This window comes from Piliocolobus tephrosceles, chromosome 8 (assembly GCF_002776525.5).
Source record: "Piliocolobus tephrosceles isolate RC106 chromosome 8, ASM277652v3, whole genome shotgun sequence".
Lineage (NCBI taxonomy): Eukaryota > Metazoa > Chordata > Mammalia > Primates > Cercopithecidae > Piliocolobus > Piliocolobus tephrosceles.
This window is the reverse complement of record NC_045441.1, coordinates 35,891,330-35,919,000: the sequence shown is the minus strand read 5'-3', so window position 1 is coordinate 35,919,000 and position 27,671 is coordinate 35,891,330. Positions and strand designations below refer to the sequence as shown.

The 27,671-nt window shown below is 49.1% G+C and overlaps 1 protein-coding gene across 6 annotated transcripts in view; it reads left to right on the top strand.

Annotated features, from left to right (window-relative positions):
- The window catches only part of TNS3 (tensin 3), a 307,112-nt gene that overhangs the window by 57,752 nt on the left and 221,689 nt on the right, over window positions 1-27,671 (top strand). For 3 of the 6 annotated variants that reach the window (XM_023226391.1, XM_023226392.1, XM_023226394.3), the window contains one exon: window positions 19,197-19,234. Coding sequence is in view for 3 of the 6 variants with exons in the window: in XM_023226389.1 (XP_023082157.1) it covers window positions 22,887-22,889 (3 nt within the window). In the remaining 3 variants the exon portion in view is untranslated. Of the gene's footprint in view, window positions 1-19,196; window positions 19,235-22,760; window positions 22,890-27,671 lie in introns of those variants that run through there. The other 3 variants (XM_023226389.1, XM_023226390.1, XM_023226393.2) reach the window with 1 other exon arrangement.

The window sequence follows — 27,671 nt, the reverse complement described above, 5'->3', positions numbered from 1 at the left end:
TTGCAAGGGCAGAAGACAGTGCACAGCCAGTGTTGTGGCACTTAGTTTTGTTACTGGTATTGGGATTGCTCTCAAGGGAACCCACTGTGGGTAGCTTCACATGGCTGATGCTGCGTGTGTGTTTGGTTAGACTCTGCATCACACATCCTTGAGCTATAATCCAGGGAGGGAGCTCCTTAGACACAGAGGCCTTTTGCACGACTTACCACAGTGGCTTGGGCTGCATTGTGTTGGTTATACCGCTTGAGGAGTAATTTTTCCTTTGTACAAATGAGAACTGAGTTTACTGAGGAGTTATCTCAGACATCCTCTTTAGTGCTTCAGTATTCTGTTCCTGCCATTTAAGTAGTATTGACTATTTTCAAAGTAAATAGAACCAGTGAAACAGAAGAGCTTGCAGAAAGCACGGCCTCCAGCTGTGAAACGCACAAGTGCGTCTTGGACAGCTGGGAGCCTGTCTTCTTTCTTGATCTTGGAGGATCATCGTCTTGGTGCCTTCCCTGGGTTGGGACTTGAGTCTCTTCCTCTGTCCTGCAGTTGCACACACTCAAAAGGGCCAGGGAAGGACCCCAGATTGATCCTCTGGTTCCAAATGAACTCTGTTTTGTGGCATTTTAAATTTGTGGTGTGTGAAATATTAGGGAGGGGTGAGGAGGCTTGCCAGAGTGGTGTGTATGTGCCTGAGTGTGTGTGAGTGTGTGGGTGCAGTACATGCATGCATGACTGACTTCATGCATATGAGGACATGCAGTGCACAGACCTGTGATTCCATGTGTGTGCATGCGTGCATGCATCTGCGTGAATGCATTTGCTTGAGCACACAGATATTCCATGTAGTGAGGGAACATGTGAGAGCATCCCTCCTGTTCAGACCACTTCGTAGAGTTCAGCTGCTCTATGCCGTCCATTATCTTATCTTGAGGCAGATAGAGACAGAGGAAATGTGCATGCGCACAGGAGCTGCTTTTGTTCTTGAAAGAGAAGAGAATAAATAGTGCTCTATCTGGACAAGATGTTCAACAGGCTTATCTTGCTGTGTGTCATCTGGTTGTTAAGGAAGATGCAGTAAGGCATGCTATCTCCAGATAACGGTTTAAATTTCACACGCTTCTGGCAACATCCAGGCACTCAGTAGAACAAGGCCCAGTGTGGTGGCCCTGTGACCCATCTATTGGTTTCTGTTGGTATTGATGCTTTTCCACCTCCTCTTGGAACTCTCTGGAGTTCTGCTTCGGTGTAAGGCAGCAAGACACCTAGAGCGTCACCTAGAATCCTCCGAGGATTCGAGGCCCACCTTGGCCTGGAGGACCCCGCATGTACTCAACATGGACAAGCAATAGGGCTGCCAGCACCTCATGCAGCGTTATCTCCTGTCCTGTTTGGCTAATGCTCCTCTACTCCAAGAAACCCAGTGTAGCACTGGTTTTTCTCATTGGTGAAATAGATTCTTGGTCAGTGGAGGTAACAAGGGGAAAAAAAAGGCACATACCTTTTTTTTATTCCTTGAAGAAAATCACTCATGAACAGCTATGATGTTAGGTGACTTCACCCCTCTTCTCATGCCTGATTTATCCCTCTCTTCTTCACCTCCTCCTCCCCCACAGCTCACTTTCCACCGTAGGGCCACATTGCTGCTCTCATTGCCTTTTTTAGGCTGGTTCCTGTCCAGGGGCAGTCAGGATGCAGGCGTTATGGGCACACAGACACCTGCTCTCCCTGTGTCCCTGTCTGTGGCTCTGGGCCCCTCCGCTGGGATGGGATGTCTTGTCTAGAGGCAGTAGAAAGGGATCAGGATGTGGGTTCAAGTTCTGGGTGTGCCACTCACATCCTGGGCAGTTTGGGACATTAGGCTTTTGCGAAGCCCATTTTCTCAACCCTAAAATGGGCATGAAAATGCAGACCCAGTGGTGCAGAGTTGGGAGTCAGGGAGGGTTGTACGTGAAAGAGCCTGGTCTGCCAGGCCAGGGAGGCAGGGCAGGACCACCACCTCCCCAGCAGACAGCTGCTTCATGCTGGCAGGTAGCGCTGCACTGCACCGCACCCTGGATGTTCCCCCTTTTCAGAAGGCGCTGGTTCAGCTTCTCCCCAAAGAGTTGCCCTGAGCTTGCTGGCTGTGAGTGCTGGGGGTAGTGTGGTGAGTTGTGCTCACCTTTCCAGCCTGGGTGCATGCAGTGCATGCATGTGTATTCTTGTGTGTATGTGTCTGAATTCCTCCCTCACTCCTTGCTGTCCTCTTATCAGCCCCGTGTGGTGAAACTCTTCTGCCTTGAGCCCTCTGGCCTGGTGGGCTTCAGTAGGGACTGTTCCCATGGTTCCCTGGGTCCTTTCTTTGTGGTTGGTGGTGGCAAGCAGCCATTTGCTTTTTGCAGAGAGAACTGGCAGAAGCTAAGGATGTGGTAGGCTTGGGAAGCTGCATGTCGTGTTGAGTTCATGGCCTGAGGCCGATTATCAGGAGAAGGAACGGGGAACCGACCCAGATGAAAGAAACCTTCCCCTTCTGGAGGAAGGAAGGCCACCACCCTTCGGGGAGCACTTGCAGGCTCCATCCCCGAGGAGGGACCCCCAGTCAAGGTGCTTGGTGGAGGCATTGGGAGGAAACAGCAGCCATGGGCACCATTGGAGGCAGAGGCATTCTGACTCAAGGGACGGGCCCACCTCTGGTTTCTGGTGCTGTTGGCTTGAGAACGTGGTGAGTGTTGTGCCTTTGGGCATGTGTGCACTGAGATGCTGAGGACTTGTCTTGTTAGAGAAGTGTCTGCCTTCTTCTTTCTGTGGGATAGTGTTTTGGAACTGCCCCATGTGTGCCCTGTGTTATGGTCAGGATGTTTGTGTCTCCCCGAAGTTCTTATGTTGACATTCTGACTCTCCATGGGATGGTGGCATTAGGAGGTGGGGCCCTGGGGAGGTGATTCTGTTATGTGGGTGGAGCCTCATGGGTGGGATTAGGGCCCTTATGAAAGGGACCCTAGAAAGCTTCCTTGCCCCTTTGGCTATGTGACGATGCAGTAAGGAGGCGCCATGTACGAACCAGAAAGTGGGTCCTCCCCAGACACCACATCTGTGGTGCCTTGACCTTGGACTTGCAACCTCTAGAGCTGTGAGAAATAAGCAACTGTTTATAAGCCACCTAGTTTAGGGTAATTTTTAAATGGTAGCCCAAACTGACAGAGACATCATGTTTTTGTGCACATAACTCTAGGAATTATGTTAATAAACAATAGAAATTCTTTCTAAAAAACATACAGGATTCCATATTTCAGAAGTCTTTTAGACATGATTGTTTTCATTAGCTTTTTCAGTTATGTTAAGTTAATATGTGTGCTAGAGATCAGGAGGTGTTCGGGGATGCTCCCAAGCCTGAGGTGCCGTGGTCTGTTGAGGCCAAGGTGCCCTGTGGACAGGAGGTGTCATGGTGCAAGCTGAGGCAGCTGAGATAAGCCCCCATCATCAGAGCAGGAGTACTGCGGGATGGGAAGTTACACAGAGGCTGGCCTGGGGGTGTGGGTGGGACTGACTACCAGTGCAGAGGCTTACGACTCAGAGGCGGGCAGATATGAAATCTGTTAGGGAGACACACCAGGGAATGTCACCCGTCGAGAGCCCTTGGCCTTCAAAGACTGCTGATGCATGGAGGGTTTAGTTTTCTAACTTAATCCAAGCAACAAATCTATGATCCTGCTTGCCTCTGAGGAGGCAGAGGGATATGGTGTCCCCACTTTTGGGGGGCAGGCATCCCATCCCTGCTGATATCTGTAACCCAGATCCACTGAATGGAAGAGCCCCTGGCCAGGCTCCGGCTCCCAGCCCTACCTGCTGCTCCGCCCTTGCTGGCCTTCTTCCTGGAGGCTGGGCCCCCGTCTCCATTGCCCTGCAAACCTCCCATTCCTCCTTCCTAACCCAGCTTCCCTGGATCTGGCCCTTTGTCTGCCAGGCTGGGATGGCTTTGAGATTCACTCTCCTGTTTGCCTCTCCGCTCCTTTCCTGTTTGTACTCAGAGAATAGCTCTGGGAAACCGTAAACCATCCAGTGGGAAGAACCTGGGTCTGCATCCTCATGGTGGCCCCTTTGAGGCTGTGCCCACCTTATTTGGTATCTCCTGACTCCCCCAGGTGCTTTGAAAGGCCGGCTGCACGGGGCTCATTTTTGACCTTTTGTTGAACGGCGCTGCTCTGTCTGCTGCCCCTCATCCTTTAGGTTTCAGCTCAAGCACCAAGTCCTCAGGAAGGTGCCTCCCTGCCCTGTCACTGTGTCCCCTAGCATCTGCCCTTTTCCCTCTGGTACTATCCAAGGCCAGTGACTAGCTAGCCATCCGAATGTTCACTGGGGCAGTGATTCTCTGCCCTCAGCTGGAGCCCAGGAGGCATGAGGGACTGGCTCTGTGTTGTTCACCAGGTGCCCGTGCACAGAGGAGACACCTCTCTCCCAAAGTGGAGTGCTGTCTTGTCTTGCAGGGTGAACCCTCACCAGCACACTTTTACTGAGCAGGTGGCTGGTGCATTGCGATGCCCACGGTGACGAAGGCTTTGAAGGGCTCGGAGTCTAGTGGGCTGGAGTTGTGAGCAGCAACAGGATCCCGTGAGAGGAGTGCTTTCTCAGAGATATCTGCAGCCTCCTTGAGAGCACAGAGGAAGGACAGGCAATTCTAGGGAGGTGGGTGGGGCAGGGAGTGTGGACATTGTCAGGATCATGGAGGAACTTGCCAAATCCTGATCATTTGTTTATGAATCTGTCTGCTCCCCTGGGCTGACTGCCCCTCCTATGTTGTGATGCACTGCTGTCTCTTGGGTATCCTGAGTCTCAGCAAAGGGCCTAGAACCCAGTAGGTGCACAGGGAATGTAAGTTGCATGACAATCCAGATGAATTTGTGCAGATAAACACCTGGCTCATTGATCAGTTCTTCTGTGGCAAATCCATGTGAAATGGCTGCAGATGTTATTTCCAAAGTTCTTTCCAGAACAATTGGAGGTGGTGAGTCCCTCACCCTGAGGCCAAGCCCAGCCCTACCCTGGGGTTGACCCCCACCCGGGCACTGAGCTCAGCCCTCCCATCAGACTTGCCCCATCCAGAGAGGTGGCAACATGACAGAACCTTCCAGAAGCTCCAAAGCGGGAGGAGGTGCCCAGGCCAAATTTCATCTGAATAATTTCTGGTCGATGGTGGTTATCCGATGGGAAGTAGCACTTCCCTGCCTCTAAATTCTGCTCCCCTGTTGCAATGCATCGCCTTTCTCAGCCGCCTCCACATGGACTTTACTTGTGGATTTTGACTGAAATCCTTCCTGTTTTCTAACTCTGTGACTGGGAAGAAGGCCTGGACCTCTCCCAGATGTTTCTCAATGGTCTAAGTTGTCAGGATTTGAGGTTTCTGCATGCCAGGGATGTCTGGGTTATGTTAGTTGATTGTGCTGGTGGATTTTGATTTTTAAAACTCACTGAGCAGTGTAGCCAAGCTCATAAATCCAAGTATTTGTTTTGCAGTAACTGTGATCTGGAATTTTATGTTAAGTTGTGGGGTTGTTTTCTGTCGGTTTATTCAGATGGATGTAATGCTGCTCTCTGGGTGCTCAAGGTCTGCCTGGGCGTGGCAACTTCTGATTCCACATCCTCGAAGCCAGGGAAGGGGCAGTGCTGTGCTTCAAGGAGCCAACGCGGGTATCAGCAACCCTGGGACACTGGCAGACCTGAAATGTTAAGAAATGTGAGGAGCTCTGTTCAGGGGATGGGGTCGAAGCCTGGCCTCAGTGTGACTCAGCCAGGCGGCCCCTAACCTAGGGTGAGCGTGGACAGGCAGGCTCCCATATCACCCTCGCTGGCTCACTGTGGCCCTCCAGCCGGCTCACTGTGGCCAGCACGCATCAGACGCCTACTGTGTTAGCTGCTGGTCACCCACACACAGGTAGACAACTCCCACCAGGCTGCTGGGCCAGTGAGGGACAAAGAAGTCCTGGACAGTCACAGCCATGTATGTGGGGGACCTGGGGTACTTGGGAGGGTGCTCCTGGTTTACATGGTGATGAGTGACCCCACTGCTGGGGTCTGTGAGTGAGGTGGGGGACTTGTTTCCTTCCAAACAGGTATTTGAAGTAGACAAGTACTTAAGAGAGTTTCCTGAGTTAGACTTCGGATGTTTTTGAGGGATCGGTACCATCTTCTTTCTTTCGTTTCATTTTGCAATATTCTATAATATGATCCATTTGAGTATTTGATGGAGATGCAGAGACATTTTCCTTTCTACACGTGCCTTGTGTTGGGGGGAATATCTTTTTTTTTTTTTGAGACGGAGTCTCGCTCTGTCACCCAGGCTGGAGTGCAGTGGCCGGATCTCAGCTCACTGCAAGTTCCGCCTCCCAGGTTTACGCCATTCTCCTGCCTCAGCCTCCCGAGTAGCTGGGACTACAGGCGCCCGCCACCTCGCCCGGCTAGTTTTTTGTATTTTTAGTAGAGACGGGGTTTCACCGTGTAGACCAGGATGGTCTCGATCTCCTGACCTCGTGATCCACCCGTCTCGGCCTCCCAAAGTGCTGGGATTACAGGCTTGAGCCACCGCGCCCGGCCAAGGGGGGAATATCTTAAATGGGGGGCAGATTGACAACAAGGTAAAGAGACAACAAGGTATGTCCTTTACAAAGATTATGTAAGTAATGTTAGGGATGGGAGCTGGCGCCCCGAGACGAAGCAGCAGGCCGGGACCCAGTGGGTCTCGTCTCTGGGCTTGATTCTTTGGACTGTAAAGTGGGCAGTGAGGCCTGGCTGGCCCTGCTCACAGGCTGTTCAGAGGAACGTGTGAGTCAAGGGATGTAAAAGGACTCTGTCAGCTCCTGAGTGCTTCATCAACATTAGTCAGTGCCACAGACGATTCAGTGTCCTATTCGTGAAGATTAAGGCCACCTCGATTGATTTCTGAGAGGCTCAAAGGTTAAGCCTGTGATCTCCAGAGCCAGGCTGATGTGAGTTCAGACCTCAGTTCCACTGCCTCCCTGTGCTTCAGTTTGCTGGTCTGTCACATGAGGACAATAACTGAAACTCATCAAGGGGTTGTGTGAGGATCAGATTCATGTCTGAGCACGTGAACCATGCCCATACGATAAGAATCCCTTGAGGGGGATAACAATGATTTATGTATGTATGTATGTATGTATGTATGTATGTATTTATTTATTTATATTCTTTCTTGTAGAGATGGGGGTCTTACTGTTGCCCAGGCTGTTTTCCAACTCGTAACCTCAAATGAACCTGCCAACTTCGCCTCCCAAAGTGCTGGGAATTCAGGTGTCAGCCACTGTGCCTGGCCCCAATGATTATTTTTCGAGAAAATAAAATCATATTACGTGGAAAGAATGAGAGAGAAAGAGTAAAACCGATTATCTGGGGATAAAAACTTCAAGAGTTTTAGGGGCTGTTGTCTTGAAGTGTGGTTCAGTGTTCTTGGGCAGGTCTGGCGTGGGGAGGTGAGGATCTGTGAAGAGAGTGAGAACAGCAAATAGATAAGAACGCGGAGAGGGCCGCCCTGTGACTTGGGCGGAGGCACCTTGCGGCGACATCAAATGCTGCCTGTGCCATGCGGGCACACAGAGAGGGCTGCTCTCGCTCGGATGGGAGCATCTTGAGCCTTATCCCCATTCCTGGGCTGATGTCCAAGAGAGGGTAGTCTGGGGGGTTTGACTTCCCTTTTGGGAGGCACCTGGCTGAGGAAATGGTGCTGTGGGAGGCAGGCTGGGTGCAGCCAAGAGCCTTGGGGTCTCCGCAACCCCAGTCGACCTGCCACAAAGGCCTGTGTGCAAGTACTGGAGTTTGTGAGAGTGACTATCTTGGTTGACTGATTCTTGATTGATTGATTATTGATTGGTTGATGCCCTCAACAATTAATTTTTTTTTTTTTTTTTTTGAGACGGAGTCTCGCTCTGTCGCCTAGGCTGGAGTGCAGTGGCCGGATCTCAGCTCACTGCAAGCTCCGCCTCCCGGGTTTACCCCATTCTCCTGCCTCAGCCTCCCGAGTAGCTGGGATTACAGGCGCCTGCCAACTCGCCCGGCTAGTTTTTTGTATTTTTTAGTAGAGACGGGGTTTCGCCGTGTTAGCCAGGATGGTCTCGATCTCCTGACCTCGCGATCCACCCGTCTCGGCCTCCCAAAGTGCTGGGATTACAGGCTTGAGCCACCGCGCCTGGCCCAACAATTAATTTTATAGTGTCTTTTCGGTGCTGGCCTCCCTGAGGCTGTGTGGCCCACCCCTCGTCACCTTCTCACCCATTTGCTGCCATTTTTCTTCTTGTCCCTTCAGACTTTTCTTGACTCCCGATACAGAAATGAGTGTGGAACCCTCCCTCCACCTTTAGCCTCCCGCTGCACTTTCCTGGAGTTACTTTCCTGTACCTCAGGTCATCCTGATAGAATCCACGGTTCCTGTTGATTTTCCTTTCCTCTTGCACTGCAGTGTACATTCATGAACATTTTCTGTGTTTCCAATCGTATCCAGGTCCAGATCAGTTTCTGCCCTGTCGTAGGTGTCCAGGACATATTTATAGGCTTACAAAATGTTTCAGTTGTGGGTGTTAATGAATACCAGTGGAATTAAGGAGGGAATAAAAGGTAGAAGTATTTAGTTTGGTGAGTATTAACTTGTAGTTAGCTTTGCATCTTTACAAACATCTGGTTTGTCGGAGGTGGTGAAGGTCCCTGTGGGTGAGCTCTTCCCCTTCCCTTTCCCGACGAGACTTATCTGAGGCGTGCCCTGTGGGTGGCTTTCCCGGGTAAAGATTGGTGATGACGTCTTTCCTCTAGATTTCTTTTGTCAAGAGTGGGGCTGCAGGACGCTGTGGCTGGTGGCCCTGGTAAGATGAATGTGATTTGAAGAGGGGCTTGTGGAGACCATCCAGGAAAACAGCACAGCAGGGTTTCTGTTGCAAAGTTGGGCGCTCTTGTCTTCAGTCAGTGTTGGCGAGGCGCCAGTAGGACCATAGAATTGGCACATCCCATGACACTGTGAAGGAAAAAGAGCCTGTGTAAGTATACCAGGCTGAATTGGGATACAACACATGAACTAGATTTTTGTTTGTTGGTTGGTTTGTTTTTGAGACGGAGTTTCGCTCTTATTGTCCAGGCTGGAGTGCAGTGGTGTGGTCTTGGCTCACTGCAACCTCTGCCTCCTGGGTCTAAGTGATTCTCCTGCCTCAGCTTCCCAAGTAGCTGGGATTACAGGCGCACACCACCATGCCCGGCTAATTTTGTATTTTTAGTAGAGATGGAGTTTCACCATGTTGGCCAGGCTGGCCGCAAACTCCTGACCTCAGGTGATCCACGCACCTCAGCCTCCCAAAGTGCTGGGATTGCAGCCGTGAGCCACTGTGCCCGACCCACATGAACTAAATTTTTATTTGTGTGTGTTTGTGTATCTTCACAGGAAATCATTTTAGCCATTGCTCTTGTCAGCGTATTAGGAGGAGTATGGACCTGGCCCAGCACTAGCAGGGTAGGGGGTGCTGCTTACTGAGTTGGAGCTGCGAGCTGGTCTGTGGGTGTAGCTGGGTCAGAGGCAGGATATGGGGACGCTAAAGCTCATTGAGTTGAGATGGGGTCCTGACAGTCACTGCAGGTGTAGACAGGCAGAGGCAGGATGGGAGGATGCTGCTCACTGATTTGAGATGGGGTCCTGGCAGTCACTACAAATGTAGACGGGACAGAGGCAGGATGTGAGGACACTGCTTGAGTTGAGTTGGAGTCCTGGCAGTCACTGCAAGTGTAGATGGGAGCCTGGCAGAGTCAGGGATGGGCTGCTCCACAGGAAGCTGTGGCCCTGGACAGTTGCACCCTATTTCTGTTCCTCAGTGCTGTGATCTTTACAATTTGTATGTCAGAATAGTTAATCTCTAGGATTTCCTCTTTCTCAATAGACTATATAGATACTGTTCCCCAAACTGACAGTTTCGTAGTGTTCTCTACTTATAATTCACATATGTCATACACATTTGCATTTTGATTCCTTTGTGTACATGTTACCTAGAGACAACAAGGTATGCCCTTTACGTAGATTATGTAAGTATCATGCATCACAGTGATGTGACGTTTTGGTAGAGGTGTTCTTTCTTTGGCTTATTTCTGGGGAATCAGCAGAGCATGGTGGAGGTGAGGTGGATGGTGGAGACAGCCTGCCAGTGTTCCTGCTCTTCCTCTTTCTGCTTAGAGTCATTGTGAGGAATAGCAGAGTAAATACACATGAAACACAAAGAGCACTGGGGAGCTCCAGAAAGTGTTCAATGGTGTTAGTAATGATGATGGTGATGCTGATGTTGTTAGTGATGGTGATGAGGGTGACAGTGGTGATGCCGATAATGATGATGTAATTGGTGGTGATGATGGTAACGATGATGGTGATGGTGGATGATGGCGTAATTGATGATGATGGTATATTAGTGACGATGGTGTTGATGGTGATGATGATGGTGTGATGTTGGTGAAGATGGTGGTGGTGATGATGATCATGATGGTGATGGTGATGGTGTGGTTGATGGTAACAGTAGCACTGTGATTATGTTGACAGTGATGATGATGGTGATGGTGATGGTGATGGTGTGGTTGATGGTAACAGTAGCACTGTGATTATGTTGACAGTGATGATGATGGTGATGGTGACGATGTTGATGAATGGTGACAATGATGGTGATGATGATGGTGATGACAGTAATGATAGTGCTGTGACTGGTGATGGTGATAGTGGTAGTGCAGTTGATGGTGATAGTAACAATGGCAGTGGTGACGACTGTGATGATGATGTTGATCGTGATGATACTGATGGTGATGATAGATAGGGAAGGGTTAGGGGCATATTCTGTGATGCAGGCCAGTCTTTTTACCATTCATTTTCTGGCTCATTCTTGGACTTTCAGGTCCCGACTTTCACATTTTAACCTCCTAGTTAAATGCAAATTGCATATGTGGTTAAGTTGGAAGAAAACACTTCATGTTTTAAAAACTGTTACATTAACGTGTAAGGGCCCTGTTATCTCTACTCTTGGAACTTCAAGTAAGGGAAAGAAAAGATAGAAATGACATTGAGCAGTGGGGTTAAGTGTCCAGTTGTGGTTTTTCTTATACTGCTCAAAACCTTGCTGGTGTGCCCATATCATCAGTTAGGACTCTGAGGCAACCAGTTCTCACTACATGTCACTGAGTTCCCTTGGGTGGCCTAACATGGTCCAGTTGCCCCCGATATCCCAAACTGGTTGTATTTCACAGAGGACAGAGGAAGGCGCTGTTATGGGTGAGTCTTGGCATTCTGAAATTGAGTAGATTGAGCCCCCAAAGTTATAAGTGGGACTTGGTCCCTGGAAGAAGGTAGATCCAGGGAGGATCCAAGGTCAGACCATGCGGAAGTGCTCCCCATTTGAGAGATGGTTTTCCAGAATCTAATAGTGATCTAGTAGAATCAGAGAGACTAGCATGGAATGAGACAGGTTGGCACAGAATAAAGAAGCGCTGCACAAGAGAGACAGATGTAGGGAAGGCCCAAAGGAGATGAGAGTTGAGAAAGGTAGCAAGGAGAAAGGAGAAAAGAAGCAAGGAGAAAGCTGAGAAAGGAGACCAGAGGGAAAATGGGATGAAGGGAGTTTTGTAAGAAAGATTTGGTAATGGGTTATTCCACTCGGTTAACCCAACATTATTAAGCACCTGCTAGGAAAGAAAGATGAGAGTTTTGTGTCCTGTCTTTTGAGTCCATCACAGTCAGCAATACACTAAGTGATTACAGATAAAGGTTTGGAGATAGACGGGCAGGTTTGTAGGTGTGTGTTTTTTAGCACTTGCTTTGGGCCAGGTGCAGTATTAGGACTCCAGGAGAACACGGTAGTTATTTAAGTCTAACAAGGCAACAGTGGGGTCACGGGGTCGAGCAGTGAATGTGGGCATTGGGCAGGCCTTGTCTGGCAGTCCCCCGCTGTGGGTCAGTCACTCCCCTCCTGCCTCATGGAGCCTGTTACTGGGACAACTTGACAGCTGAAGCGAAGAGAAGCAGAGGGTGACTCACAGGCTTGTTTATAACTTGGTCAATATGTGTGGAGTGTTGTATAAAAGATTCTGACAACCCTGTAAGACAGTGGCCTGGATTCCCAAGGCTCGTGGAGATGTTGTGAAGAATAGCAGTTCCAAGACAACATATAAAAATGTTGGGCGTTTGCAAGCCAGACAGCTCTAGGCTGTAACTGCTACAGCGGGAGCCAGGATTCTTAAACATGAGTCTGGAAACCTCGTCTGACAAGGGAACTGATGTGTGGTTTGCAGACTGTCAGCTGTGGAGCCGAGTGTTCAGGCAAAGCCATGAGAAGGGGCCTGCCATACATCCGCTCAGACGCCGGAGGGTAAGCTGGGCTGGAGAAGGGACAGGCTCTTCACAGGAAAATGCTTTTGGTGGAGCCTACTTTCATGGAATGTCATCGACTATCTCACTTGAGATTTTTCAGCTTTTCAGTTTTGCAAGATGATAGATGAAAAGTGATGTCTCCTTTTTATTATGTTTTTCATTCATCTGGTGATTACATGAGGTTGAACATCTAAAAAGATACAGAAAAGCTGCCTGCAGCATTTTCTGTTTACTTAGCAAAATAGCCTTTCAAATCCTTTGCTCATTGCTTATTTAAAAATTAGATTATTTTAGGGTACGGTGAGGTGGCTTATGCTTATAATCCCCGTATTTTGGGAGGCCAAGGCGGGAGAATCTATTGAAACTGGGAGTTCGAGACCAGCCTGGGCAACAAAACAAGACTCTATTTCTACAAAAAATTTAAAAATTGGCCTGCACAGTGGCACGTGCCAGTGGTCCCAGCTACTCTAGAGGCTGAAGCAGGAGGATTGCTTGAGCCTGGGAATTTGAGGCTGCAGTGAGCTATGGTCATGCCACTGTATTCCAGCCTGGGTGACAGAGTGAGACCTCATCTCTAAAAAGAAAAAACATTTAGAAATAGAATTTCATTTAGAAAACGAAATAACATTTTGAAAATTAAAAAATTTAAAAATCAGTTTTTTTTATTTCTAAGAATTCACTATATTATGAATACTAAATCTTATATGTGATACTAGGCAGAACTTTTGCCAATTTCTAATGACATTTGTCCTCAGAAAAGGTCAGTTTCTTATCTTTCCACTTTGTACATTGCAAACATTCCAGTCAGTTGCTTATGTAAGTTTTCTCATGGCCTGTTTGTCACACAAAAGTTGTAATGTTTGGTTTCTTCCGATCTACTCTTCTTTTCATTGAGTTCATGCTCTTGTTCCTTGTTTTAGAATGCCTGCCCTTCTCCAAGGTCACAAAGATGTTCTCTGATATTTTATTCTAATACTGATTTCAGCTTTTCCAATTCTGAATCAGTTCTATGATTGATGCATCTAAAATTCATGGTATTTATGTTGTTATTTTATGATGTTTTTCATGGAGTAACCAGTTTTCCCAGTTTTATTATCTGGCCCCTCGTTTCTGTCTGAGTTGTGATGTCTCTCTCCAGTGTCATATTCTCTCCTATGGATGAGGCCACCACATATATCTGTCTTTCACAAAGTTTATTTCAGGCAACACAGAGCGCTGTATATCTGTTAGCCTTACCTTTTATGAGAACTTTCACATGTGAAATAATTTGAGATCATAATTTTTCAGTAGCTACCTACTATTTTGTGTGTATATATGTATGTATAATTTTATCTTTTTATTGCTTAGGTAAACTTTTTTTTCATGGCAGAGAGGAATCTTGGCTATCACCCTGTTCTACTCCTAATTACAGAAGGGGAAATGGGTGCCAGAGGGGACATGACTGGCACGGATCCTTGGTGAGGGGCTGGAGTGAGCATCAGACTTTCAGCTCCTGAGGTCCCTGGACATCTGCTCCTGGTCCTGGTGTGTAGCTCATGGTAGATGTTTGCTTTAGTGGGCTCACACATGTGGAGCCCCAGTTCTTGCACCAGGCACAGAAGAGCCTTTGCATACCAGCTCACTGGGTGTTCCAGTCCAGCTCTGGGAGGTGGGCTCTGCCCCCGTAGAGCCGGGCTGGCAGCTGGTGTCACTGCTTAACCTGCTCTGCCTCCCAGAGCAGGCAGCTTCTGCTCTGTGCTGCAGTTTGCTGTTTGTACAACGGAGCGAGAATGTGCCTTTCTTCCTGGTCCCTGTGGGAACAGGTGGAACAAGGCGTCTAAAGTACGTGGAGTTTTGTGGAAGGCACCGTGGCAGCCAATAATGGGCTGCGTGGATGGAGCCTCTCCCAGTCAGCAGCGCATGTGTCTTTTGCAGGGGGAGGTGCGGCGGCTGGTGGGCTCCCGGCAGTGTGCCTGGGCCCCGGTTCTGCAGCCTGAGTTCTCCAGGTTCCTCCTATGGGTCCAGCTCTGTGCTCAGAGGGGCAAGTTCCAGAGGCTGAGGCATTTTCCTTCTCTTGCTTCGTTCATAGGAGTGGAAAGGCCTTCGCCAGAAGCCCGTGGGAGAATTCACTTACCTTTCTATTGGTCAAAATTGGGTCCTTACCCCATTCTGAGAGCCTCAGGCAAGGAGAATGAACGGGGTTGCCCTCGTGCTGCAGGTCTCAGGCACCCACGGGTCCTAGAAGACCCTAAAGGGCTCCTGTCGGTGTGGTTTGTATTCATCACGATTTATCCTATTAGAAATAGGAAACTGATGAATATAAAAAATATTTAAGTCATTTAAAAGCAACGGTAATGAACCAATTATATGTTAAAATGAACATAAGCTTAATAAAAAATGACTGTATGTTTGAAAACAACAAAGTGAGAGGAGGGGCATTGTTTTGTGATTCTATTATGCAGCCTTAATCAAGAGGCTGGTTCCCCCTGCATGTAGTCTTTCTGCAATGTTTGGTTTGAAGTATCGAAGACAATCTAGCCCCATAAACGTATCTACTTGGAAAAGGAAGCATTTTAACAGGCTTTTCAGGCCATTGTAGATATTCCATTTTGATTCTACACCAAAACTCAAGTGACAGTTGCTTAAAGTTCAGTTTCACTGTGGAATCTGAAAGTGTATTGGTAGAGTTTTTCCTACTCTGTTTTATTAAAATCCACTGGCCTGTCTTGCACACCAAGTGCATCTTTTACCCAGTGTGGAACACCACGCACTGGCTATTTGGAAATTATTGGTCCACTGACAATTACTCAGAACTTTGAAATGTTGACATATTTGTTATATAGTCTCAGGAAAATCCCCACATTTGTTAATATTATTGTTGATTTAACAGCAATGTCCTAGGAGTTGTTAGGCTCTGGTGATGGGTACAAGTCTTTTTTTTCCTTTTTTTTTTTTTTTTTAGACAGAGTCTCACTCTGTCACCCAGGGCGCGATCTCTGCTCACTGCAGCCTCTGCCTCCTGGGTTCAGGTGATTCTTGTGCCTCAGCCTCCCAAGTAGCTGGGATTACAGACATGCATCATCATGCCCAGCTAATTTTTTGTATTTTTAGTAGAGATGGGGTTTCACTGTGTTGGCCAGGCTGGTCTCAAACTCCTGACCTCAAGTGATCCGCCCGTCTCGGCTTCCCAAAGTGCTGAGATTATAGGCATGAGCTACCGTGCCTGGCCTGGGTACAAGTCTTCTAAAATTCTGATGTTCACTTGAAATCTCAAATTTTGACATGGGTTTATGATGACAGACTCACTTCATTTTTGAGAAAATGACAAGCACTCGAGTCTGAATAACCACATTTTGTCTGCTAGGAGTTCTTTCAAATAAAAATGACATTCCCTGAGAAGGTGGCTAGTTTAGCTGACAGCTCACACAAGTGCTGTTCCAAAAAGGAGGTGGGTCCGTGTGGCTGAGGGTCAAAAAGAACATGTACATTTTGTCTTCCGGGTCTGTGTGCTTCAGAGATGAATTTTGGTGTGAAATTCTTCTACTGTTTTGGAGCCTCCCTTGTGGCCAGCACCTTCACAGCCCCGAGTCTCTAAACGGTGATCAGGTAATGAGGTCTCCACAGCACGTGGACCTACTGGCTATGGGCTTCTGAAAGCAGACCTGGAACAGGTCGGGATTGGGACACAGTTATCCAGCACATGAATCCTCAGTTTCATCCACAAACCCCAGCCTCACATTAGTAAACCAGGTGAAGGCAGGTAGCTTCTTTCCAGGGTGTGGTGGAAATTTGGTAATACCCATGCAGTTCAAGCTTTTAGGTGCTGAGATATCAGCTGCCTGTCACTCCTGTTAGTGCTGCTGTTGTGAGACCCTGGTCATACACAACAGAGACGCTGTCCCTTGGTGAGCTTGCAGCCCATTGGGAGAGGTGGACACAGGGAAATCATCATGATATGACAAGCCATGATGACCTGCCATGATGGGTCAGTGGCACAGAAGGGTGTGAGTTCAGGCACAGAGGCAGCTGAGCTGGGCCCAGGAGGGGAGGTGGGTGCAGGATGGCGTGAATGAGGAGCTGGGGTTGGCATGGGCAAGGTTAGGGCAGGCCAGGGGTAGGGCAGGCAGGGGGCCGTCTCCTGTGGGTGGCAGGATAAGAAGCTGGGCCTGGGCACTCTTCTATTCATATTTTGTAATACGTCAGAAAGGCAGGGAGAGTACGGCTGGATGAAAACACTGAACTTGATGTACAGACGGGCTGGAGTCCCATCTTCATGGACCGTGGCTGCCGCCTTGACTGAGACATCCTTACAGTTTCTCCCCGAGAGGTGCTTGCGAGGAGCAAGTGCAGTAACATACAGGAAAGTATCTTGTATGCTGCCTGGTGCAGTAGTGACCAGAGCTGGGCCACAGATAGATTGACAGTGGACTTGCTACTCTGAGGATTACCCATGCTGCTGGCAATCGAGTGTAAAGTCTTAGTCTAAACATTTGTAAAACTTTGAGGGTCATTTGTCTACATACCAGAAACAATGGCCATTCCTCTCAGGATTGCAGTCTTAGCTGATGGGCAGTTTATATGGTTTCACTATGATAATTGAAATTTAATGATTTTGCCCTACGATAACGGATGGCTGTCTGGTGGCCGAGTGGACCACCCACCATGGATGTATCATACCAGTGCCACCCTTGTACTGACCAGGGCCCTTTTTTTGTGTTGAGTTGGTATGTTGTATGACAAATGACCCCCAAAGTTAGTACCTTAGCATAACAGTACGAATCTGTTATCTCCCACTATGTCAGTGATCAGGAATTTGGGACATAGGTGACTGGGCAGTTCTGGTTCAGGGTCTCTGGAGAGGCTGCACCATCTGAAGGCTTGGTTGGGATTGGAGACCAGCTTCCAAGGTAGCGCACTTCTGTGGCCAGGAAGCTGGGGCCAGCTGTTGGTGGGAAGTCTCAGTTCCTCTCCATGGGGGCCTCTCCACAGGCCCGCTTGAGTGTCCTCACAACATGGCGTCTGGCTGTCCTCAGAATGAGTGATCCTGGAGACCAGGACAGAAGCCATGATGCCTTTTAGCCACAAAAGTCACACAGCACCCCCTCTGCCAGGTTGCACTGTCACACAGCCCAGCTGATTCACTGTGGGAGGGGGCTACACACCGGCGTGGGGGCCATGAGTTGAGGTCACCCGGGCCATCTGGAAGGCTGACTGCTGCATGATGTCATGGTCCTGTGACATGCTGGTAGACGTGTGTGGGCAGAATTCTTTCCCTGACTCTCACTCAGCCAGAGGCCAGAGGCCTGCCCACCGCCCTTCTCCTTATCTCAGTCCTTCGTGCTGGCCTCTGCCGGGGATGGTTTCTGTCTGGACTTTTACTCTTGTGTGGAAGCCCCTTGTTTCCCAATGGCAAGTCTCTCTTGATTTGAAAATCACTGATCACCTTTGTGTGTTTTGCCCATTAGAAGGTGTAGGATAAATACGTGTCTTTGGGAATAATCTCACAAACCTCAGAGGTATAGAAAGACAATTCAGCAATTCAAAAAAATAGATCATACAAAGATAACAACCTAGCTGTAACTACTGGAGTTCTAGTAACTGCCAGGCAGTGGGCAAGTGACTTTATCTGTTTCATTCTCATTCAACCCTACACAAACCTTTTTGACTTTAACATGTCATAGAAAACGGAGTGCAGGAGGGGGAGTGAGACATTGATTAAATTCACAGGGCGTCAACACGCAGAGCTGGGATGTGGGGCCCCTCTCTCCGACTTCCGAGGCCTTGGTCTTCAGGTTCCATGCACTTCTGCCTGTGGACATTACTTCCTAGTTTCAAAGCAAGGTCCCTTGAAGGATTCCATTTGACCCATGATAGCTCCGTGGGAGGAAACACAGACCCAGCTAGAGGGGCAGAGCCTGGATGGGAGGCTTTGGTCACTGTTCGCCAACTCAAGTGTCTTTCCCTCCTCTCTCAGCTGTCTCTGTGGGCTGGCAAACATGAAGGAAGGGAGGGCATGTACCTGACGCTCCCTTGGAGCTGGCACAGGAGGCTGTACTGGGATTATTTGGTGCTGTTGCTTCATTTCTCTTTCCCTGTCTTGCAAGGCCTGCCTGCAGCATGCCCATGGTGGTCATGGGGAGGTTTATGCCTCATCATCACAGCTGCAGCCTCTGGGCAGGAGGGCCTGTGAAATCTGCATTGGTTCCAGCTCCGCATCGCATTGTTAGGGCCTCCAAAGGGACACAGGACTCGCTCCGTTCACACAATGGCCCCTCTGGAAGGATTCTTCTATAGGAATTTAGACATGAATTTATTCTGACAGTCAGTTCTCAGGTTGGCCGGAAGTGGAAGCAGTTCCGAAATCCAGATGCACGACTTTCTCACAAATTTAAAGGCTCTAATCCAGTCTTTCATGGACACTTTAAATTCTGATTCTTAAGGGGCATTTTCCAGTTTCTCTTCTTTTTTCAGGGATCAGCTGTAATTTCTGGGCACACATGAATGCTTTCTGCTGCTGAAATTCACTATTCTTCTTTAGGGATCCAGTTTGGCTGGATGTACATATCCCTTGAAAAACCAATCTGCTCATGAACCTACTCCCAAGACATTCCCACCGGAGCCACTCGAGCTGTTGCTAACAGACAATAGTTGTAACTTGGCTCTTGCACACCATGTCGCACTGCCTTCTGTCCACACTGCCGTGTGTCATATGTAAAAATCTCCCTCATGCCAGAGAGAGGCCACCCATAGGATCTTCAAGCTAGAGACTTTGAAGGATTGAGAGGGTTTGGAGATTTAAGAATTCTTGCTAGAGAGACTGCTTGACACACATTCTTTCTCTCTCTCTCTCTCTCTTTTTTTCTTCCAGCCTGCAAGTATTCCTGCCACAAGAAATGTGAAGCCAAGGTAAGCATTCTGTTGCTTTCCCGTGGGACTTTTTATAGCTGAGTTGGCCTTCATTGAATGATATGTGTGGGGTGGGGGCCTCTTTGGACTGCAGCCACGGGAAGAAAACTCTTTAGGAAAGCCAGGGCTGGGATATGGTGTATACCTTTCATCTCAAGAATAAACCGAAGAGCTCTGAAATCCACAGTTTTAATCATAGAAAATAATTCTTAAGAATTTGATTTCAGATAAGAATTCAATAGTTGTCCCCTGGCCACATCAACAGCTCCTTCTCAGTGGCACACGGTCCCTGGTTTCTCACTGCCTTGTCATACTGCCTCTCGGGGGAGAGAGGGCAGGAGCAGGGAGGTCCAGGGCATTCCCCTGGCCTGGGGACTTTTCTGCCTCATTATGGAGATAGCTGTGCATAGATGGATCGGGGTTTTCAGCTGCCATGGAAACCTGGGAACCCTGGAGTAAGGTTTAGTGATGTTCACTGAGGTTTGTGAGTGCCTGGAGAGATTAAATTGCCCGATGGCCTCTGTGACCAAAGGAGGCCTGGCTCTGTCCTGTAGGGCTTAGAGTTTTGGTGAGTGGGGAAGGGAGGTGGCCTGGAAGGGCCGTGTGGGAAGTGACAGACATCCCAAGGAAGAAGCATGTGGTTTTCTACCTTGTCTTGGTGCCTGAACCTTCAGATCTCCTGGGGATGGTGTCTGTGCTTACGGAATCCCCAGGTATGATTTGGGTCTGCAGTCGGGGTGGCAGCAGTGTTTTGCCCCATCTACTGTTTGGCCCTGCCTATGGGGGCTCCGTAGGTGTCCTGACAGGTTGTCCTCATGGCTCTAGGTCCAGGGAAGAGGAGTTTTAGAGTCTTGGGATTTTGCTACTGTTACAGACCTCATGGGTCAGCTGTTTTGTTTGTTTCCAGCCCTGCCTTGGGCTCCAAGTGGAAGGCTATGCTGGAAGCTGACTTCGTGTTACCATGAACTCACTGCACGTGGGTCTATTTTCCATGTGAGGACTAGGGGGGGCTGGTTTCCCCGACCCTCCCGATCTCAGGCATACACAAACACACACATGCATAAATATGCACACATGCACGCACATAAATACACATGCACGCAAACACATTTGTGCTCACACACACACATATGCATAGGCGTGCACACAAATACCTGCACACATACACACAAAGTTGGAAGAACTAGACTAGTATAGCCCTATTTCTTTTTTCCCAAGATACTTTTCTTTTTAAAGTCTTCATTATGGAGAATGCTGAGCACGTGCAGGAGCAGAGTGGATGGCACAGGGGCCTTGCTGCCCACTTCCTGAACCCCAGACCAGCAGCCCCGGTGACCTGGCCACACCTCCTTGCTGGCTGCCTCTTCCAGATGTCACGTGGGGTGCGCTTCTCGGGCCTCCTGGGGGCTGTGTGGAGCCCTTCTGCTCTTGCTTTCCATCCTGCTCTGGAGAGGGCTTCCCCTTTCCCAGAGGAGTAGGCGTTTCTTGTTCACACACTCCTAGGCATAGCTGATTTCCGACTGTGGTTTATTTGAGGTTTTTTTGTCCACACATAGGCTCCTTTCCCGGGGTACTGTGCACCTTCAGTGGTGTGGGAGCAGTGCTTCTGAATACAGTGGTGAGTGGGGAAGATGGTACCTTTGGGGGAGTATTTCAGACGTGGAGAGATTCCCCCTCCGCTAGGAGGACTGAGAGGTGTTGTCCCTCACCCCTGTTGTGTGTTGCCTTTGTCCGCATTGCTTGCACCTTGTGTCAGCTGCGGAGTAGGATGAGGGGGTGGGCTGCTTGTCCTGACTGTGTTGCAGGCCCAGCCACCTCTGAGCCACAGCTGCAGAGATGAGCCTGCTGTTGTTCCTTCCATTTCTTAAATGAGGTCTGTCGCCAGCTGCTTAAGGGATTGAATTCTTTGGTTCAAAGTGTATTCCAAAATCCTTAACTATGACTGAATATGGAATTTCTAACGGCAGCAATTGGCAGTTTGCTGAGGGATGGATAAGCTCTTATTCCTATCAGATCACAGTGCAGGGAAATATATCTGTGTTCATTTTTTTGATAATACAGCTTTGAACCGCAGGGAAGAAAGCCCCCGGCAATAACAAAGCACCTTCTCATTCCAAAAATATAATGCCGTCGTTGTTGGGGATATGAGGGCCATAACTCCTCAGCGGCTCCTGCAGGGCACGCGGCTAAGGGAGTGGCTCAGTCTTCCAGGAACTGAATGTGGCTGTGGCTTCTCCCACATTATTGCACTTGGGTTTTGAGTCCTTGATTACTGTGTTCACGTATATCGCCCAGTGACCTCCTTAGACGCTGCACTCAGATTCCTCAGGCGAGTATGAAGCCTTGCTTCAGCACATACGCTTAGGTCTCGCATCAGACCCGAGACTGGGTGGTAGCGTGTGCTGTGTTATACCCACTTGACGGTGTTCCCCTCTATGTGGGAGCACTTGCGCCTGTGTCCACAGGCCCCACACACACCATGGAGCATGTGGCTGCTGTGTGGTGGTGCTAAAGGCCACAGCTGTTGATCTGCTGCTGTCAGTGACATTGTCACAGGCTCCTCCCGTCCAGGCCCTTGGAGCCCCTTGTGTGGCACGGACGATGTGGAGGAACCATCCTGCAGAAATGGGGACCGAGACAGCAGCTGGCGGCTCAGGCAGGGAGGCAGAGCCATCGTTGGGACATTTTGAGAAGCCCCAAAAGATTGCTGTCACTCTCTTCTTGAGCCATTGGACAGTAAATCCTCTCAGGTCAGGCCATGCAGCTCAGTGGGTGGATGAAGGCAGAGACCCGGGCTTGGATCCCAGTGGGGCTTTTTGTCTCCCAAAGCCTTTCTAGTCCCCCTTGCTATGGTCTTGATGTTTGTGTCTCCCCCAGTTTCCTGTGCTGAAACCTGACCCCCAAGGTGATGGTAGCTGGAAGTGGAGGCCTTTGGGGAGATGATTAGGTCGTAAGGATGGAGTGTCCATGAATACGATTAGTGCCTTTATAAAAGGGACCCCAGAGAGATCCCTTACCTCTTCTCCCATGTGCATACATGGCAAGAAGGCACCCTCTATGAACCCTGAGAAGGGCCCACACCAGACACTCAATCTGCTGGCGCCTTGATCTTGGACTTCCCGGCTCTAGAACCATGAGGAGTATATTTCTGTTGTTTATAAGCCTCCCGGTATTTTGGTATAGCAGCCCACATGGACTTAGATAAGTCCTGAGCCTCACTTTCTTTCTGCATAAAAAAAGTGAATAATAGTTTTCTATAATAAACAGAAAAATGACTTTCTCTTAGCTGTTGGTTACAATACTTATTTAAGTTTTAGGGAAGTCAAATAACGTATGTACAATCACTTGAAAGTTTGGGATTTCAACTGTTTGACTTCCTGGAATGCAGTGCTTATTCATTTAAGCCACATGAGCCGTTTGGGCATCATGACTTGCTTTTTTCCTGGCTATCACTTGACTTACTGGCAAGAGTGAAAAAGGAAGTAGGAGAAGTGAAGCAGTTGTAGGAAAGCAGATGTTGGGGAGGGGAGAAGAGGGAGGAAAGGGTGGCAGGTGGTGCCCCCGTGAAGGAAATGAAGGGGAGGTTCTGTGGAGCTTAGGCAAGCAGATGGAGGCACCAGAATCCCATCCTTGAAACCTGCAGCCTTGGATCATGGTGAGATGCCTCTTCTGCCTCTGCCCACTTGCAGATGCGTCTGCTCCTTAGAGTTGCACTTCGTGTAGGGTATTGAGTATCATCTTGAATCATCAGAGGTGAAATGGACCTGCAGATAATTTTTTTGTAAACTTAAGACCCCATGTCGGGACCACACGCAGGAGTTAGCGAGGGGAACATGCACAGGAGTAATGTCGGGGAGAGGCCCTGCAGGGGGTCCCGATGCGCAGCTCCCGCTTTAATCCAGGAAAAACACAGAACCTCTTGCCACCTGGGCTCCAATGCTCTCAGACCCCCTGGCTCATCCTCAGCCTTTGCAGCCTGGCTGCGAAGGTCCAGCTCGCCGTTTCTGTCTCTGCACATGCCTCGATTTACGCCCTTCTTGGATATAAAGTACAGGAGTGCTGGTGTTGCTGAGTCTGTAGAAGGAGAATGCAGCAAGAGGAGAGAGGTCCCAGGCTTTGTCCAGCCTCTCAGTTCCTGCAGGTGGCCTTGGCGTCTTCTTCCACTGTCCCGGTGCTCCGTCTGGGCAGTTGCCAAGCCAGGAGTCTTCCTCCACTCTCCAGCTTGCTACTTGAGGGAGAGAACTTTGTGATAGACTTGCTGCTCTTTTTAAGCTGAGACTACAGGAGGTCCTGGGGAAGTCAGCGGAACCCCTTGCTGCCCTCATCACCTACTGCCCTGGGGGCCTTTGCTGGGCTCTCCCATCAGGGATCCCCATGTCCTGGCTGCCGTTGAGGTAGGAGCTCTGTCACTTCCACCAGACAGGCCCAGGGCAAAGATTTGGTCCTCTTCCATGGAAAACAGGGGAACTAGAGTTTATGACTTCTTCAGAAACTGTCCCTAGACATTCATGCTGGGTGTCTACAGACGCTCAGTGGCGTAACTGATAAGTTTTAACCATTAACTTTATGTCTGGCAGTTAACCTTCATCTTCAGATCACTCCTCTGTATGCTAAGAGCAGCAGCTGCCGTGCAGTGAGGATACGGGCCTGCTGGGTCCCAGGGCCTGACTTGTCCAGTCCCCTCTCCCCGTTGTCTGATGAAAAACCTCGAGACCCCAGGGAGATGAAACAACTTACCTATTGTCATCTAGCTTCTGAGGCCCAGAATTCATGGGTGTTGCATTTCAAAGCTCTGATTTTTGCTGTTCCATGTGTTCTTTTTTGGTGCTTTGCCATCTTCACGTATCAGAAATGGAGCTGAGGTTTGTGTGGGTGACTCTAGCCCACCTTGCTCGTATGCCTACGGAACCTACTATGCCTCCTGTGAACTCCACCTCCAGGACCAACTTCTTTGAAACACGGGTTGAGCGTCTCTCTCGCTTAGCTTGGGGCTCACTTCTCCTGGGCTGCATCTCTGTTTCTCTCTCATGAAATGGTGCCTGAGAATTCTCTAACTCCCGCATGGCTCAGGCCTCTTCTTCCCCGTGAAGGCTCTGCTCATCTTACGTCCGTGGCATCTTGTCCGAGACTCCCAGTCCTCCCACGAGACACTGAGCAGGGACAGTATCTCTCCCCAATTCCCATAGCTCTTTGCAACCCTGCCGGGGCCTCCGCTGTTGCAGCTGTGTGTTTCTGTTTTGGACCTTCTCACCTGTGCACAAGGAGGGAGGCTGTGGGAGCTGCTGCTTTGCTGATCCTGAGCTCTCGGTTACTGCATTCTCTGAGCCTGTTTCACCTTCCATGTCCAGACCTTACCCTGTCTATGGCCCCAGAGCCTCCACTCTCCAGCATCCCACCAGCTAGCTCCACTCAGCTCACGGCAGGGGCCTGTTTTTCCTGCCAGCGCACAGGCCACAGAGGCTGCAGGCTCTTATCCCCACCTTCAGCAGGGTTGGTGCTCCCTGGGCTCTTGGTGGAGGACTGAATCTGGCGACACTCATTGCCACAGCTTTTAAGGTTGGGGTGTCAGCTTTGACCTCCCCAAAAGGTGTAAGTAGTGGCTTTTTTTCATATGGTCTTCACTGGGAACGAATGATCTGAATTTGTTAGTAACAAGGACTAATAAATCCTCCCTCCCTCCCTCTCTCCCTCCTTTTTTTCCCTCCCTCCCTCCCTCCTTCCTTCCTCCCTTCCTCCCTTCCTCCTTTTCTCGCTTTCTTTCTTTCTCTCTCTCTTTCTTTCTTCTTCCCTCCGTCACCCACGCTGGAATGCAGTGGTGCGATCTTTCACTGCAACGTCCACCTCTTGGGTTCAAGGGACTCTTCTGCCTCAGCCTCCCAAGTAGCTGGGGTTATAGGCGTGTGCCACCACGCCTGGCTATTTTTTTTTTTTTTTTTTTTTGTATTTTTAGTAGAGACAGGGTTTCACCGTGTTGGCCAGGCTGGTCTCAAATGCCTAATATCAAGTGATCCACCCACCTTGGCCTCCCAGAGTGCTGGGATTACAGTGTGAGCCACTGAGCCTAGCCAGGACCAATACATTTTGCATAACCAAAAGGAAAATCCCTGGCCCTGTGGGAAAGCTCTTTTGTTGTTTGTGAGTGTATCCCTTTCCTGCTCCTATCTGTACCCTCTATGATAGCTTCAGGAAGCATGGTCACTCCCCCTGAACTCAGCTTCTTCATCTGAGCAGAGGATTTTTAGGGGTGTCATGAGATACATCTCGCCTTGTTCATCCTGTGCAGAAGGAAGACCACTCAGTCAGCGCTGTTGAGGGATCTGCAGGACCCTGCCGAGTGCTTTAGATGTGCTCTGTCATTTACTCGTCACACTTCTCTCTGAGGAGGCTTGTTCTGCTCCCTCTTGCAGGTGACAGGGCTGGGGCTTAGCAGTTGCACCTCTTGCCAAAGCCTGCAATCATCCTGCCCCAGCTCACGCGGCCAGCACGGGCTCTGCCTCTCTCTGCCATCTCAGGGAATGTTTACACGGGTGTCCCTCCTCCTCCCTCCCCACTTCTTGCTCTAAGGGCGGAGGCAGTTAATTTTTAAGCCAGCCAGCTCAGCAGACATTTCCTGAGTGTAGCTCTCGGCTGTTCACAGAGCTGGACCCAGATGCAGCCTGCTGTCTGCAGGGAGCTTCTGCCTGCAGCCCAGCAGGACGAAGTGAGAGTCCGATTCTGCCAGATGAACCCAGGTCTCCACCTATGTTTGCCGTGTGTGTGTGTGTGTGTGTGTGTGTGTGTGTGTGTGTGTTAATGTTTGACAGCTTTTAAAATGGTTTTTAAAATTAGAAGGTGTTATTTTTAGAGCAGTTTCAGATTTGCCGCAAAATTGAGCAGAAAGACTGAGGGCTCACACACATGTGCTTACATGTACACACGCATACATATTCACACACAGAGACACAGACTCTCTTGCTGTCAGCATCGCCGCACCAGAACAGCGCGTTTGTTAGAATTGGTGAGTCAGTATTGATGAGTCCCCAGTCTACGTTAGGGCTCACTCTGGGTGTTGTACATTCCATGGGTTTGGACAGGTGCATCATAAGTCATGTCCACCATGACAGTACCGTACGGAGTAGTTTCGCTGCCCTAGAAATCCCCTGTGCTGCGCTTTTCTCTCCTGCACCCCGACAGCCGCTGACCTTTTCACTGTCTTCATAGTGTTACCTTTTCCAGAATGCCATAGGGTTGGAATCATACATGTGTAGCCTTTTCAGATGGGCTTCCTTCACTTGATGATATGCATTTAAATTTCTTCCCTGTCATTTATTGGCTTGATAGCTCATTTCTTTTTAGCTGAACAACACCCCGTCTTCTGGATGTGCCACAGTTTACCCTCCATTCACCTACTGAAGGTGGATGCTGACCGGCGGCTTCCATGTCTGTCTTCTTTTTTGTTAGTTGTCACTACCGTCAGAAGAACCGTGAAGCGTCCTTAAATTCTGCTCTTTTTGAGGACACTTTTATTCCTTTTCCTGTAAGATCCCTTTTCTGATAGGCTGTCCTCACCAATCTTTTTTTGACTCATTTTAATTAGAAAGTCACTTTACACATAACACCTTACTAGAGGCATATTTATACCTGTGTCTCTTTTTCTACTGGGAACTATTATTCCTGACTCCCAGAGTCTGGGGAGTGGCTCCACTGTGTGGATCCCGCCAGTCAAAGCCACAGCGTGGGCTGTAGGCTCACTCTCAAAGTAGCAAGCCACGTGTGACTTTTCATGTCAGCACAGTTACACTTTGTACAAAAGAATTAAGGTTTCTAAATCCCAAATAATCTGAGCCCCAATCAGGGGCATTGATTGTGGACTTCTAGGCCTTTCTTGGACTTGAAGGTTGAAGGTGGACAGCAGGACCAAGCCACTGTCAACTAAGGAAGTGCGTCAGCCGGGTGACACCAGCTGCCAGCAGCTCGGGGCCTTGCTCTCTGGGGCTCTGCTCCTTGCACCGTCTCGGCATCTGTGGGGCTTTATGGTGATATTACACAGGCTGGGAAGTCACTGGGTTCACCATTTTACACCAGAGGAAACAGGTCTTTGAAACTGGTGGTGACCTTTGGCCAGGCTGACGGGACCATGTTGGCTGTCTGGTTATGAGTGTAGTTCTTGCCCTGTGATGCCAGGTTTGTTTTTTAGTGCGGCATAAGTGTAAGCTTATGTTTGTGTAGGAAGTCCTAGCCTTGCCCCAAAAAGAGGCCAAAAGAGGATTATAATCTTTTGAAACAAGACATTTGTTTTAAATAAGTAATATAATTTTAAAATGTATCTTGCGTTTTCTCTGAATCATCAGTTTTCATTCCACATTGTGTTGTAACAGATAAAACAACACATACTTGGAATGAATCTGCACCTATTTGCTGCATCATTTTAACTATGTGGCCCGTAACCTAATTAGCA